This window comes from Heliangelus exortis, chromosome 3 (assembly GCF_036169615.1).
Source record: "Heliangelus exortis chromosome 3, bHelExo1.hap1, whole genome shotgun sequence".
Taxonomy (NCBI): Eukaryota; Metazoa; Chordata; class Aves; order Apodiformes; family Trochilidae; genus Heliangelus; species Heliangelus exortis.
In genome coordinates this window covers 57458538-57473459 of record NC_092424.1, presented here as the reverse complement: position 1 = coordinate 57473459, position 14922 = coordinate 57458538, and the positions used below count along the sequence as shown (strand labels likewise).

Sequence of the window (14922 nt, the reverse complement as noted above, 5' to 3'; positions counted from 1 at the left end):
GGGACATCAGGTGCTTTTCTTAGAGATTCACCACATACAGCTTTATCACAAACGAACATTTCAGCTGGAAACAACTCTGTGTTTCTATTAAGCAATAACCATTCACTGTTGTAGAAGAAAAATCTTGATAGCATGAAGCCTAATGAATGGCTCAATAACTACAAGGGAGAAAAAAAATTTCCTACAGCCCCTGAGTATTTTCAGTGTTTTAAGCTACCTATCCTTGCACATGAGGGGATAGCTTACCATCTACTTTCTTCAGTAGAAAAGCTTTACCTTTTCCCATTATTTCTTTAAATAATTGGGCTGGAGTCTTCCTGATAACTGTTTCTGGTGAGTTTTGTTGGTTTGTTTTGGTTTTTTTTTGTTTGTTTGTTTGTTTTTCAGGATTTGTGTATACAGCAGGGATGGTTACCATCTCAATTCATACCGAGGCTGTCAGCTTGCAAGCTGAGAAACAGAGGGACGTATTTGTAACAGAACAGAGATCATTGGACTGAAACAGTGGTGAACTGTGGAGATTTTGCTGTAAGCATCTCAGTTCCCTGTTGCTAGCGAGTCGCATGACTGTGATCTGAACTCTGAGCTCAGAATGCAGCATGAACATAGCCTAAATATAGCCATAGAGTAAGCAACTTTCATGCTTTTGATTCCTTGAAATGATGTTGGGTTAGGAAAAAAATAATCTCAGGATAGCTACGGAATTTTTATCTGGGCTGGTGGCCTTTCAGGTCTGCCGTGGAACGTGGCTGCCATCTAGCGCTGCCGGGGTGAAGCCGGTGGAGGAATCTGGCTGCTGGACCACTCGGTTTCAATAGCCACAGGTAAAACGCTGCTGTGGCTGGTGGTCCTTCACGTTCCTTTAATTTACTCAGCTGCCCAGAAGCGGAGAAGAAACTACGTTAATAGTTATTAGCTTTGTTACTTCAGCCCTTCTCTCTTTGCTTTTGTTTCTTTTAATGTTATTCTCTCTACCTTGAAATCTTCCGACTGTAAATACCTTCGCTTGAATTATTTTGCTTCCTACTTCTAAGGATCTTCAAAACCTGGATTTACAAGCTTGCCTGTGAAAAAAAAATATTTTAGGGACTTGTCCTTCTCTCAGGACTTCCTTGTAAAGTTTTATCCACTTCTTGATCTTTATGCCTATGAAAATTCTTTTAATCTCTTTTTAAAACAGAGCTGAAACGCTGATAAGAACTGCTTCCTCTTTGCATAAACTCTTTGTGGAATTTCACTCATTACAGAAGAACAACTAGATTTGAAAATGCACTTGATGAAAGAAAACTTTCCAGTACTCAGAAATACTTGCATTTTGAAAAGATACACTGATTTTTATTATTATTATTTTTTAAAACATTCTGCATAGGCTAAAACTGGTGAAATTTGGCCTGGAGCAGCCAGTTCAGTAAGGTATTCCTTTGCCCCAGTGTTTAAAAAATCAGATATCGTATGCTGTCTGTTTAATCCTATAAATTGCCAGTTGTGAGGTTTTGGGAGCTGCTGTTTTAATCAAAAGGGTACATTAAATTCAGCCTCACTTACACTGAATTTGGATTGTTTTTATTCTAATAACCTGGAAGCTGTTTAAATGTATTTTTCTTTTTTACCAGGAGATCAAAGAATTAGTTGAGCTGCCTAATTCAGTGATCTGCATCTGAATTGCTAGTTGAAGCAATCAGACATTTGTGTGGCTTTTGTGGGCAAGGTTTAGGTTTAAATATAAGGCTGAGTAGTGGGAGTATATAACTATTTTTCAAGCTGTACTGTAATCATATATTCTACAAGCAATGTAACCATGAGTGACCTTATTCACCTTTGCTCTACATTCCTAATGGGTGAAATAATACTTCTGCATTTTTCTCTCTACACACGGGACTGGGCAGTCTGTGTCCAGTTGGAATAATCTCTGTTTGTATTGTGAAGTCCTGTATTTCACATACCGGATAGAATGTAACAAATGCTGCAGCGGCTCATCTTTCAAAATACTTAATTTTCTAAGCCTCTCACACACACACCCACTTCCTTTCAAAGGCGATAGTCCCATTGACATAAACCAGAAGCTGTTATGGGTGTGACTTCCATCAGGTGTAATTGCAACAATGAGAATTGTTGCAATGAGAATTAAGTATGTAGATCTATTAAAAACATTTGAGCATTAAATAGCTTAGAAGGGCTTTTTTGAAAGGAAAAATGATAGGCAACGTACGTATACTACAGTTGAAACATTTTCTGTGTTAAATTTGATGCACGCACAAGGAACTCATGTCTTATGTGCTATATAAGATTGTCCCTGAAGCTTTGAAGCAAACCTCACCAGAAGGTGGTTTTGCAGAATCATGAGACATGGACACCGAGTGGGCAGAGTGACCTTTAATTACAAATCACACCAGGGTACGTATGAAAACCTAACAGTACCAAGCGACCAATTCCTCAGCAGCCCCCCCCAAGCTTAAAGCTTTCACCTGAGGAGGTCCGGCTGCAAGGCCGCACCTGAGGAACAAACCAGGGGCGCCTAAGGCTGCAGCCTTAAGCTCTGCAGAGGGGAGCGGGGCTGCTGCTACAGCGAGGCACAGAGAACCAGCAGCAGCTCCCCTGGAGCCCACGGAGGCTTCCGAAGCGGCAGCGGTACCCGCTCTCGCCGGCCCCGCCACACTCCCGGGGCCGAACCTAAACCGCTCCGACGCGCTGACAGTGCCAAAGATGGCGGCGGCGCAGTCTCAGCACGGCCGGGCGGGCGGGGCAGTGCTTCCGGCGGGGCAGTGCTCTTGGTGGGGGCGCGGCGGCTCCTCCGCTCCTCGGCCTGGGCCCGGGAGGGGGTTATGGGCACACCGGGGGCCGGTGGTGCCGCCGCTGCTCTCCGGCTGCCCGGGCTGCATGGCTACGCGGTGGAGTTCTCGCCCTACTGGCCCGGCCGTGTGGCCTGCGCCGCCGCGCAGTACTACGGGATCGCAGGTGCGGGCGAAGGGGTGGCGGGGTGAGGGTAAGCATTGGCGGGGTGCCCGGCGGAGGCTCTCCGGAGGAGGGCTCGGTGGTGGCTGGAGGTCCGAGGGTTCGGAACCTCGAAGTTGTTGTGACTCATCCAGCCTCAGTCCGTGCCCAGATAGGGCCTGGCCACCCCAGCGGGGTCCCGCTGAGGAGGAGCTGAGCTCGTCTCAGCATCGGGACCTTTTCCATTGGGAGCGCTGCTCCTTCAGTGCCTGCTTTTAAACGGAGTTTTTAAATGGGGAATTGTCTCGGCAGCTTCCCAGTCTCCGTGGGAGAGGAATACCCACGTGTATTTTCTCGAAATTGAATTATTGTGTTTCTGGTGAGCTGTGTACGTGCTACTAGAAAAAAAATTGTTTATCGAAAAGATAAGAGGGAACCCCATGCTGGTATGTGCCTCAGGTGAGGCTCATGGGGGGAAACTCACCTCTGTGCTTTTGTTGGCGAGCTGTCTGTTTTCCAACCTCACCTACAGGTATACTGAAGTAAAACAAAAGCAACAGAAAAACCACCCCTAAAACCAGCCTGTTGTAAGAGAGTTAGTGTTTGGAGGACGTGACACAACAAGATGTTTATTTATGTAACTGATTGATTGTCCTCTTAAAGTTCAGGTGCTCTTTATTATTACATTGTAGCTACCTCAGAGCAAACACAATACTTCCTTTTGGAGTGAGGGAATGAGTTTCGATGTTTTGTTTTGATGGTTTAGGTTGTGGGACTCTGGCAGTGCTGGAACAAAATGAAGCTGGGATTGTTCTGCTCAGGAGGTAAAAAACGTTTATGTTTTATTTTTGCCGGAGGAAAGCTTATTATGTACCCATGACTGCAAGACACAACCCTAATGTTTTGGTTTATTGTTAGCCATGAAAAATATTGTATCCATGTTATAGTATCTACTGAATACCTCTTTGTATTTATGTACATGCATGTATTTGTGTTTTGCATTCAAATGATAGATTTACATCGCACAGATTTTGTTATAGGAAGTAATGTGAATTGCACCCTTTCTGCAGTGTAAATCAATTTATAGAAGAAGACAATCAAATTAAAAGCAGTCTCTCTCCCATAGCTTGAAATTAAAAGTACGAGGTTTTTTAGGGACAGTGCATTGCCACTTAAATTTATGCCCTTACGATGTAAGTGCAGGAAGCTGCCTAAAGTCATGGAGGTCTTTTCTTGGAGATTCAGTATTCTGCGGGTTTGACAGGAGTTGGATTTGTGTTCTGAATGGGAAGAGGATGAGAGTAAGGAAGAAGGGGATTTCATAACTGAACATCATTGACCTGACACTTTTTTAAAAGCAAGTTTCGAAACAGCAATTGTTTAGATTAAGAGGGTTGACAGAGAAGCAAAACTTTTTGAAGCTGTTCAACACTGTTGTGTTAAGTATTCTGGCTCAGTACTGTTAATTTCTTTGTTTCCGGTGACTTCATTTATTTGTGGTAGAAAGCCCTATAAGTTCCTGAGCCGTAAGCTATGTAATTTTCTCTCCCAAAATGTTCTGTGTGTGTGTCTGTCCCTCATCATTACTGCATGATGCCATGAAGTTAAACCTGAGCTTAGCTGAACGCTTAGTTAAAAGAATGTAAATAAATTCATACTAACCATAAGACACAGTCATTGATAGTTGTTGCATAGCAACTAATACATGGTATTTGATCCCCTTTGATGAATTGTTGGTGTGTTGAAAGCCCTTTTTAAGGGAGCATAGAGATCTTATGTTCATGACAGACTTTCTGTTGTTTTTTCATTGTGACTCAGCTTCCTAATGGTGTTGTGAATTGGATAAAGCTCTCCCAACACAAAGAGTTTTATTTCATTGTTTACCACAGTTGTTACAGATAAAAGGGCTCCTACCTTTGTAGCAACATCCTGGAGAAGTCATAGATCAGACAGACTGAGACTCGTAGAACCTCTGTGACTGTTTGCCTGGCAAAATTTAAGATTGAAATCAGATTTCATTCTCTGTGTGGAACATCCTGGGCTCATTTATGCTTTAATGTAAACAGCCTATTCTGGAACACAGTTGTAAAAGTCAACATTGTTAACAAGTAAGTTACTTGCAAGGAGATTTTCTAGAAACCCAAATATATAAAAATGTTGCTTAGAATCGTGGAGAGGATGTTTGAAATAAATACTGTTTTTGCATGTAACTAGTCCAGACTTTTATGTCATGCTTTCTCACAGACAAATATCTTTGTTGTTCTGATTTAGTTTTGACTGGAATGATGGCCTGTTTGATGTGACCTGGAGTGAGAATAATGAACACGTGTTGATCACTTCTAGTGGAGATGGATCTTTGCAAATCTGGGATACAGCTAAAACCAAAGGTCCACTGCAAGTCTACAAAGAACACACACAGGAGGTAAACCCAGGAAACTTGAAAAATTTAATGGATGACCTAATGCTTGAATTATTAAAAGATTTATTTGTGGACTGAAAATCAAAAGTGAGTTTTGTTGCGTATTTTTTAACTTTCAGTCCATGTTTTAAACTTATAACTTAATATTATTTTGAATACAAAGTGAATTACTCCTACATGTTCATATGTACATTCATATGCTGTAGGTACTGATTAATTATATAAATCTAATATATTCAGAAGTAGTACTTATTTTTTCTTATAGGCTAAGTAATAATTGGGTTGTATGAAACACTGCAGCTTTTCTGTGATTTTTAGAGAGCTTCGTTGAATAGGTCTAAATCAGACAGCTGATGTATACAGCAGTGTTATCATTGAGGACAGAGAGTGATCTATATTATTCAGGTCCTTAGGACTTCTGTTGTACTTGAGAGCTGCTTGTCCTTTTTCGTCCTAGCATCTCTGAGATCTTATTCGAATAACAGTAGTCAAATATTGGGATAGCAGGTATTTTGTTACCATTGCATTTGATTTTCTTAAAATCTCAGCTTCTTTATGCAGTGCAATATGGGTAGTCAGAAATGTTAAATTCATGTTAATAAATGTATCTGTATGTTTTAGAGGATGCTTTCCCCAAGTTATTTTTCTACCTTTTCTACTTCTACCTTTTTTTCCATGCTTGCATTCCAACTATTCTCTCACTTCTGTCAAATCTTTGAACTTAAAGTGCAATCAGTTTCGGCCTGGATTACTGTCACTTGATCTAAATTACATAAATCTCAATAAAATAACCTAGTGGATATGTAGTTAATAAAAATTATTAAGGGAATCCAGTTTTGTATTCACAAGGAACTCTCTTTTTTTAAGATTTGAAGCACACAGCTAAAAGCTGAGTGACTGCAGTTACATGACAGTCTGTCTTTTGTACCTTGTTTCTTTGTAATTTTCCCTCTTTGGCTTAATACATGTACTATGTAAATAAAGAATTTTGAGACATGAGTTTGTTGTTGTGATCAGGATTTTATGACAGTGTTCAAAAACTGGTGGAACAGAAAGGAACAGAAAGATGTAGGCAAAGCATAATACCAAATGTATTTTTTTTTTCTGTGTCTATCATTTTCTCATTGAAATTCTGTCCATAATCTTATTTTGGTTCTGCCACACCATCTGTTGTTTGTGACGTAAACATTTCTGCATCCAAGTCTCAGTTTAGCAGGTAGCATACGGAGGTGGAGGCATTCAACCATGAGCTAGAAAGAAAGTATAGGACACGTGGGCTGCATGTTTATGGTGGGATGCAAAAGGTTTGCATTGATTCTTTATAAACATGCATTAAGAGGACAGATCTCAGAGGAAATATACTTAATACTATTGGTAAACAAGCACTGGCAGACAATGCTCTTTAAAATGATTGACTACCTTCCTAATTCTTACCCCTGTCTGACATTTCTAATGCCATTTTTGTCACTTCATTTTATAATATTTTTAATACATGATTGACAGAGATCTCTTTCTTGTTTTCTAAATGAGATCATTATTCCTCCTCAAAAAGAATTTTTAATTCAAAGGGCAATAAGTTTTATCCCAGCATTAACGAACTGCTGGATCTCATTAATAAATTAGCCTAATTTCCTTTGGTTTTGATGAAGTCTCACTGGAATGTGAGATAATAGTATGCTTGTATTAAATTTATTTTGGAAGGTGAGCCCGATCATTTATTTTGAACATTTTTTAAATGTTTTTATCTCTGTTTTTCATCATTTTTTCATCTTCCCTGAAGCATTTCTTCTGCTATTTAGGAAGCATGAAGTAGTATTAATATATTTTATGACTGAACTTCAAGCACTAAAAGTTTAACAGCTAAGGTTATCCCAGTTGCTTAACACTTCTTCTATTTAAGTGTCTTTAAATTCATGTTGCATGCTAGCATGAAAAGGAAAGAAGAATGAAGGTGGACCATACTTGGCTCTTCACAGGATCTTTTAAATTCTCTTCCTATTAGCTGGACCTGTTAATATGGCAAATAGCTCTTTTTTTTTTTTTTTTTTTTTGCCTACAATGCAGCTGCAGAGTGTGGGCAAAATATTTCTTTGGAGGGAAAAATTCTAAGAAGTAGCTAAATGATACTTTGATTTCCTTTCTCATACAGGAAACTTCCCATAGAAGGCTTCAGCTTTTGCTGGGGTTTTTTTGTTTGTTTGTTTTTTGTTTTTTGTTTGGTTTTTTGTTTTTGGTTTTTTTGTGGTTTTTTTTGGTTTTTTTTTTTTGTTTTGTTTTGGTTTTTTTTTTTTTTGTTTTTTTATTTTTTTTTTTTTATCTGGCAACATGAGCTCGAACTTTTTCACTTTAAAAACAGGGTTGTTGTCATTTAATTCACAATTCCATCTATCCAAGACGAAGACAACATCTGGTCTGTTGACTTGCAGATTAGATCCAGTGCTATTTTAGCAGTAGATTGTCCCACCTGGAGTACAAATCCTCTGTGATCAGTGCCCTGACTGTCCAGAGCAATGCCACCTGCTAGCGGTAGGTAGCGGCCACATTTCTGTACAATGTCAAGGAAAGCCTCAGTGGGTCAGGAGATGAATCAAATAAACTGTTTCAGCTAATATATATCCACCTTAGCACTGAAGTGGTTCATGCCCCACTGCAGCTTCATCAGCCATTTGATGGGAGGTAAAACTAGACAGAATAGACTGCACATTCCACTGAGTAGGTAAAGAAACGATGCATTTGAAGATGGAAATTGTATTTAGGACTTTCAGATTTGAAGTATTTTAGAGAACTACCTTAAAGTTTGTTTTTACTAAGGCAGCAGAGCTGAAAAACTATCCACAAAGGATAGAGTTAGGGTATCATCTGTCAAAGCAGGGGCCAATATTAAAATCGGCTGCCAGAGAAGAGGGAACTTATTTCAGCTACCAAGTGAATAGCAATTTCCTAATAGCTGATCGATTATCATGAGGGAAGTTGAGTTTCTAATTTTTTTGTTTGAGGATATGAATGTAAAAAAAGAGTGCCACAGAACCTGGAAAAGAGAAGTATCAGGAGTATTTTATGGCATATATTTCATATGAGAATTAGCTTTGTAAAAAAGCTTTTATAGTTAGTCAGCTAAAGTCACAAAGTCATCTCCATAGTCAGCTCTGAAGAAAGATAACATTTACGTTGCTAGCAATTAGAAACTGCAGATATTTGAATAAAAATGGATCAGAGATAAGAAGTTGGTCTGAATTATGGCTTTTTTTACCATGGTAGAAACTTCTAGTGATGGTGAGTCTGTGTGAATTTTGTTACAATGTTTTTAACCTGCATTTTGGCCTATCTTTACTTTTATGCATACTCCTCTGAGCCTTTAATGCCAGACAGAGATGGTAAATTTATTTTTTTTTTTCAGGTAGGTGGCACTGTTGCCAGCTTTGTGTTCCTTCAATGGTGTATTTTTTTTTTAGCTGCAAATCTAATTCTATTGTGTAAAACTTTGGCTAACTAGACTCTGAAACTTGTGTTCTAATGCTCTTTCTAAACTAGGCTATTATATCATTTATAGGCATATAGTGTTGACTGGAGCCAAACCAGAGGAGAGCAGCTAGTGGTGTCTGGTTCATGGGATCAAACAGCCAAGCTGGTATGTTGGTTTTCTGCTGAAGGTGAAAAATGTGGCTTGCTTTGGATCTGATAGTTCTCTGTGTCAAGAAACAACACTGATTCATTTTTGCTCTTTATTTTTACAGAGGCTTAAATTCTGTTTTAACTGACATGTTGTTTTATCCCTCAGTTGATCCCAGCTTAAGTATACAAATGCTTTTCATGATATGTAGTAAAACGATGTGTAAAAATTTCATTTATTTATGAAACCCTTTCCTTCCATATTGAATGTATACCTCAACAGCTTTCTTTTTACTTTATTCAGTGGGATCCAGCTGTGGGGAAGTCATTACGCACTTTCAAAGGCCACGAAGGGGTCATTTACAGCACTATATGGTCTCCACACATCCCAGGCTGTTTTGCATCTGCCTCAGGTAACCATGGTGGTAAAGAAATTCTCACAGCAAAAGACCAATCTTGGATTAGTTCAGCACTTTGTCCAGCAGATGGTAGTGTGTGTCATGACTAAAAATGAAAGGAAGAAAAGTAAACTGTTGCTTCATATGGACTTGCAGGGCCTGTAAATCATCCTCTTGGTCATTTAAGCAGGCATCAGTAGTTTTCTAGCAGTCACTTCAGTGATCTTGTGGCAATTTTTTCTGTTATTTTATGTAGCTCTCTTCCATTCACCTCACTCTTGTTGTTGACCATTAAATCATGTTATATACTTTATTATGTGTTCTGCTTTACATTTTTGTTCAAATTACCTCAAGTGTAAGTAGACTATTAGCTTTGTGAGGAACAGTCAGTTCCTCTTGAACTGTTTACAGTTCTGCTGCCGCCTTCTCTCTGCCTCCTTCTTTGGGAAAGGTAATAATTAGTTTTACTGTTCTGCTCTGAATCTTGCTGGTAAAAACAATCATAAATGAGTTGGGTGTACCTAGACCTAAAGAGATGGTATGGTGAGGTGGGAGTGTTTTCCAAATACTGCTCCTGCTTCAGAGGCATGTGGAGAGCTATGGATTGAACTGCAGCCTGACTGCTGGCAAACTGAGTGAGGGCTTCTGTGAGTCACAGAGTTTGCTTGGGGAATAGAGGGGCAATAATACAAATATTGCTAGATTAACATCCAGTGGCTTAAATTTATCTGATGTCAAGTCTGTTGGACTTCAGTACTGTACTGACTTCTATAAAAATTCTTTAGCTCTTATATGAAGAGGGTGAGCAAGTATGAATATGTTTTCTCATTACTGGAGATAGAGAGACAGTGGGAATACACAGATACAGGTGTACCCTATTCCATAGGAACTTTCCTGAAAAGGTACACGTGTCTCATAAAACTTCAGTCTGGATACTTCCATCTGACTCAGCTTGCAGAGTTGTTCTAGAATGAATAACAAGTTACATGTATTTGTTTTAATGTAGTAGTTTGGAAGCCAGGTGCTGGTGCATAGATATTTCCAAATTTTTTGAAGTGAGGTAACACTTTGTGAGTTACCTGTCTAATAGTATGTGCAGAAGCTTACAGGATAGGGCTCTGTATGCTGTATGAACAGTTACTCTGAAATGCAGCTATATATGACAATATACCAGCCTGTTTGGTCAAAGCAGAGAAAACAGTGCCTAGGTTTTTTCTAGGGAACATTTTGATCTCTTTAAAGTCCTGTTCAGAAGCATCCCCTCCATGGTACTCATACAAAATTTCTGACATTCTAGATGAACAAAAGGGCTTTACTGATTCATCTGGTTATTTAAAACTTGTTCTCTAGGCTATGAAGCCAAACTTTCTTCTAATACATTGCCACTTGAACAATTTTGGGAAATGTCGATTGTTAGATGCTGTATGTTGTGGTACTTAAATTTGGTGCAGAAACACATAATTGATTTGTTCTTAGAGTGACGCAGTGGCTGCAGCTGTTGGAAGTTTTGACAGAACCACAAAAGAGTTCCTATTATTTTGTGAATTTTACTTCGACTCTCGAAAGGGACTAACATGTACTGCTGGAGCCTGAAATTAATGGCAGTCAGTTTTCACTGACAACTCCATAGTCTTTTTCAGAGGGGGAAAAAAATGCACAAAAGGCACAATATTTTTCTTCTTTAACGCTACTCATGTTTGAAATAAAACTCTTACAGTGTAACGGTAGGTGTAAAACCATTAGGTAAAGGAAAAGGAAGTCTTCAGAATGTCAGAATTATCATAGACTCTCTTAAGGCTTCCAAAATAAAACATCTAGTGTGCTTCTAAGTGAAATAGCATCAAATCAAAGATCTTGCATAGAAATCATGGTTTGATGCTGATGAAGTTTCCTTGTTTGCTTTTGGTTTTAGTTTACATTGGAAATTTTCTGCGGTTTGATTAGATTACCTGACTGCAGAAAATACATACTGAGACTTTTCTCTTTGGGAAGCAGGACTGTGGACTGTGGGTAGTAGAAGTACTCATGACTGTGGGTATAAATACCATTTCCTTATTTTAAGAAAGGCATATTGGGCAGTTTATGTTCAGAGAGTTTACTGCAACATTGGCATTCTGCTTTATTAGTAAAGATATGTGTTGAAAGTTGAGTGATACTGTTCAGGAGGCTGGACCTCCTCATTTAAAACTTGTTATGATCCACATACTTTATAAGGAGGGTAGAAAATTATAGGACAGAAATCTTAATTTCACTGGTAACTGATATTCTGTTGAGCTAAAGTTGGAGCGGGAGAAAAACTGCAATCTCAATATGATAATACTCTGTCAAGTTTATGGATGTCTCTTCTTTGATAGACTTGCTTGAAGGGTTGACCTTAAGTTTTGTTCTCTCTTTTTTGCAAATTCTTATTCTCTTGAATATTAGTCATAGCACTTCACACCAGAAATGAACTGTTTAATGTTGTAGCATTTTCAGTTTTGCATGTGTTAGTAAAATAAGTTAGGTATGTTGTTAACCATAGTAACATCTAAGTAAAGTAATGCACTTTTAAAGTTTTTTTTTTTTATTTTTAAGAAAAGAAATGGGAGAAGGAGGTTTAGGAATTTTTTGCATGCCTGACCCCTGCCCTTTTTTCTGGCTTTATTTGAATCCACATAGATGCCAACAGAACTTTGATTTTTGCTTAACTAATTAGTTTGTGACCACTGAAAACAGAAAACCATACACAAGTCGAAGCCATGGTAAAATAGGTGCTCATAAGGACCATTATATGCCTAGACAGCTTTTTCTTGAAGCTAATAAAGTTAAATTTCTGCTTTTGGAGTATGTCTTTTTTGCATAGTATTATGAAACTAGAAAAGAATATGGGTGAAGAAACTGAGAAACCTAAGATGTCAGTATAAAGCAGTTGAAAATGAATTTGATACTGTGTGGTTATTTTGCTTTGTTAGTCCTCCAATCTGAATACATACAGGAAAACTAAGTTTCTCTGCAGTGGACAACAAAATGCAATTGGATTACAGAAGATAAATATGTCTGATGCTTCAGTTAAATCGGCTTTTATTCAGCATCTGATACACTTTGATTTAACATTTAGAGGCATATGTGACTTTACAGTGCTGTTGTCTTAATCTACAGCCACTTGTACTCTCAGAAAGCAAGTAAAGGGTTTTATTTTATTTTATTTTTTAATTGGGAGTTAATAGTAACAGAGTAGAGTGTTAATTCTCTGTATTTAAATAGCTGCTGTTGTGATGTCAGTAACAATTTGTGAGCTGATAAGCAGGCTGTTCAGGTGTACGTGCAGTACAAAACCAGAACACTGGCAAATGTCTGCCTTGTACTGAAAAAAAACAGTGATGTGGAAAATGTCATTAAAGAAGTGACATAAATGTTTAACAGCATCTTGATGGCCAAAAGGGTTTAATGAGTTAATGTGGCATTTGCCCAGGAGGCCTTTTTTTTTTTTTTTTTTTTTTTTTTCTTTAAACCAGAGAGCAAATTGATGAGAAGCACATCAAGAAAGTGCCAAATGCATGTTACTATATAGTCAAGCATAAATCAGGTCTACTAAATGTTTCTCCAGAGCAACAGGCTCAGTCCTGTGGTTTATAAAGAAGGAATCCTTCAATCCTTCATAGTATCAATTGGTTTTATTACCCTTTAAATTTAACAGTGGGAAGTAATTCATGGGTATTATTTTATTTACATAACTGTAGTATTCTTCAATACAGACATGACACTGACAATTGAAAATATGAATGTTTTGGATTTGACAAAGCCCAGATTTAGAATTACTACTAGATTTTTATCTCAGCTCCTGGGACCTTAGTTTTAATACTGCATTATTAAATCACTGTTACACTTCTGAAGCATACTGGTGAGGGCAGATACATAGTTTTCTTAAAATATTTAATAATGGAAATATGTGTTTCTCAAATCTTCAAGACAATGTCTGTATTTCTCAGTATTTAGGTTAGTTAATTGTATTATTTGTTCTTCAGATTAAGAGTTTAGGGCAAAAATTCTTCTTGTACCCCTAGGAGGTATGATAATTTCTGAGAAATTTTTATTATCTTGACAAAAGGTTTGGGGAACTATATCTGTGATATTTACAAATCAACTTGAAAATACAGCCTACGCTTTTTGTAAGCTCTTGCATTCAGTGCCAGACTTTCAGGTCAAAATTAGAAAACCTTTTTGTGTCTCATAGTCTGCTTTATTGCCATCCCTGACATGGTGAGTTGCCTTTTAAAAAGTTTGTCTTCTTACCTACTGATCTCTCAGAATTAAATGTGTGTAGGTAAGGGGCTGCCAAGCTGTAGTTTCACAGGTCAGGCTGGCATGTAGGCAAACACAGCTTTCTGTGTTTGGGATCCAAATTGTGAAAGATAACTAAATTGAACTAATTATTTCACATGAAATACTGAACTGGGAAAGGTATACATCTACTAAGAGGATGGTTACTGAATTAGTTGGAAAGGAAAAGCCTTGAGTGCAGCTTTTCAACAAAGAGATCTCTTTTAAGTTCCTGGTCCAAATTTAAGGTTGTCAGGTGTTTTACTTAAGCTTGCATTTGTGTTCTGCTCTTTATTCTTCTGCAGATTTTCTAGTTGATTCCTACTAAATAATTTAATCTGATTTAGTATTTTAAAATATTAAGTAAGCAATTAGCTTATAATTGTTCGTTGGCACTATAGAAGTACTTACTTTAATTGATTTTTCATGGATGTTACACCATATATATGAATACTTATGTCTTTTACACTGGATTTGTTTCCTGAAGTAAATTAAAGATGTACTATTTCTTTGGGGTTTTTTCTCTTGGTGATAAAAGAGTGTAGGAAGACCAGAGTTTTTGCTTTAGAACTTAAAAAAATAAGGTCTATTTTTAAGTAAAACTTTAATAGTACTTTGGTTCTTGAAAACCGTTTTATCTGTTCTGGTTGGATTCTGTTTGCCTTCACATAACATTTAATATTTCTTGTTCTTTCTTTTAATCTCCCAAATATCTAGCTATTTTTTTATAGTTAGTGAGGTACCTCTAAACTGTCTTGCAATGATTGCTTACCTGCCTGTTGTCACGGTACTTGGGAAATTATGATATATGGATTTGGGTAAAATACATCTGTGAATAAAAAGCCAGTATAAAACCAACATGAAATTTAGATCTGAAACAAAATGTATCTTTTCACTATCATACTTTGTCATTCACATTAGGAGTCTTTATCCCATGTATGGGGATGATGTGCTTGTAGATTAGCATCGCTTTCAAAAATTTTGAATAGATGAGTATATATTGTGTAGTTCTATAGATTCATCCAAGATTTCACAAATATTCATTAAAATGAAAGAAAGCAAGTATACAAAGAAATCTGGAATCACAATTATCTAACAGAGTAGCAAAAATCTGTTGCCAGAGGGAAATTGCTTCTTACAAGAATAGAAATATTTTGTGGTGGAAGTATTGGCCACTTTTGAGGTTGCTTACTTTGGGATGCCAACTGGAAGTGGCTGTTCATGAATATGATTGTATTAGGTGTGCCTTGCTTGTACTTTCTATTA

At 37.7% G+C, this 14922-nt stretch overlaps 1 protein-coding gene across 3 annotated transcripts in view; it reads left to right on the top strand.

Annotated features, from left to right (window-relative positions):
- The first annotated feature begins 2730 nt into the window (after positions 1 to 2730).
- The window catches only part of PEX7 (peroxisomal biogenesis factor 7), a 38795-nt gene continuing 26603 nt past the window's right edge, over positions 2731 to 14922 (top strand). For 2 of the 3 annotated variants that reach the window (XM_071740840.1, XM_071740841.1), the window contains exons 1-5: positions 2743 to 2955; positions 3698 to 3755; positions 5203 to 5353; positions 8901 to 8978; positions 9264 to 9372. In XM_071740840.1, the coding sequence (XP_071596941.1) occupies positions 2823 to 2955; positions 3698 to 3755; positions 5203 to 5353; positions 8901 to 8978; positions 9264 to 9372 (529 nt within the window). In that variant the 5' untranslated portion in view covers positions 2743 to 2822. Of the gene's footprint in view, positions 2956 to 3697; positions 3756 to 5202; positions 5354 to 8900; positions 8979 to 9263; positions 9373 to 14922 lie in introns of all 3 variants that reach the window. The other variant, XM_071740839.1, reaches the window with a different exon arrangement.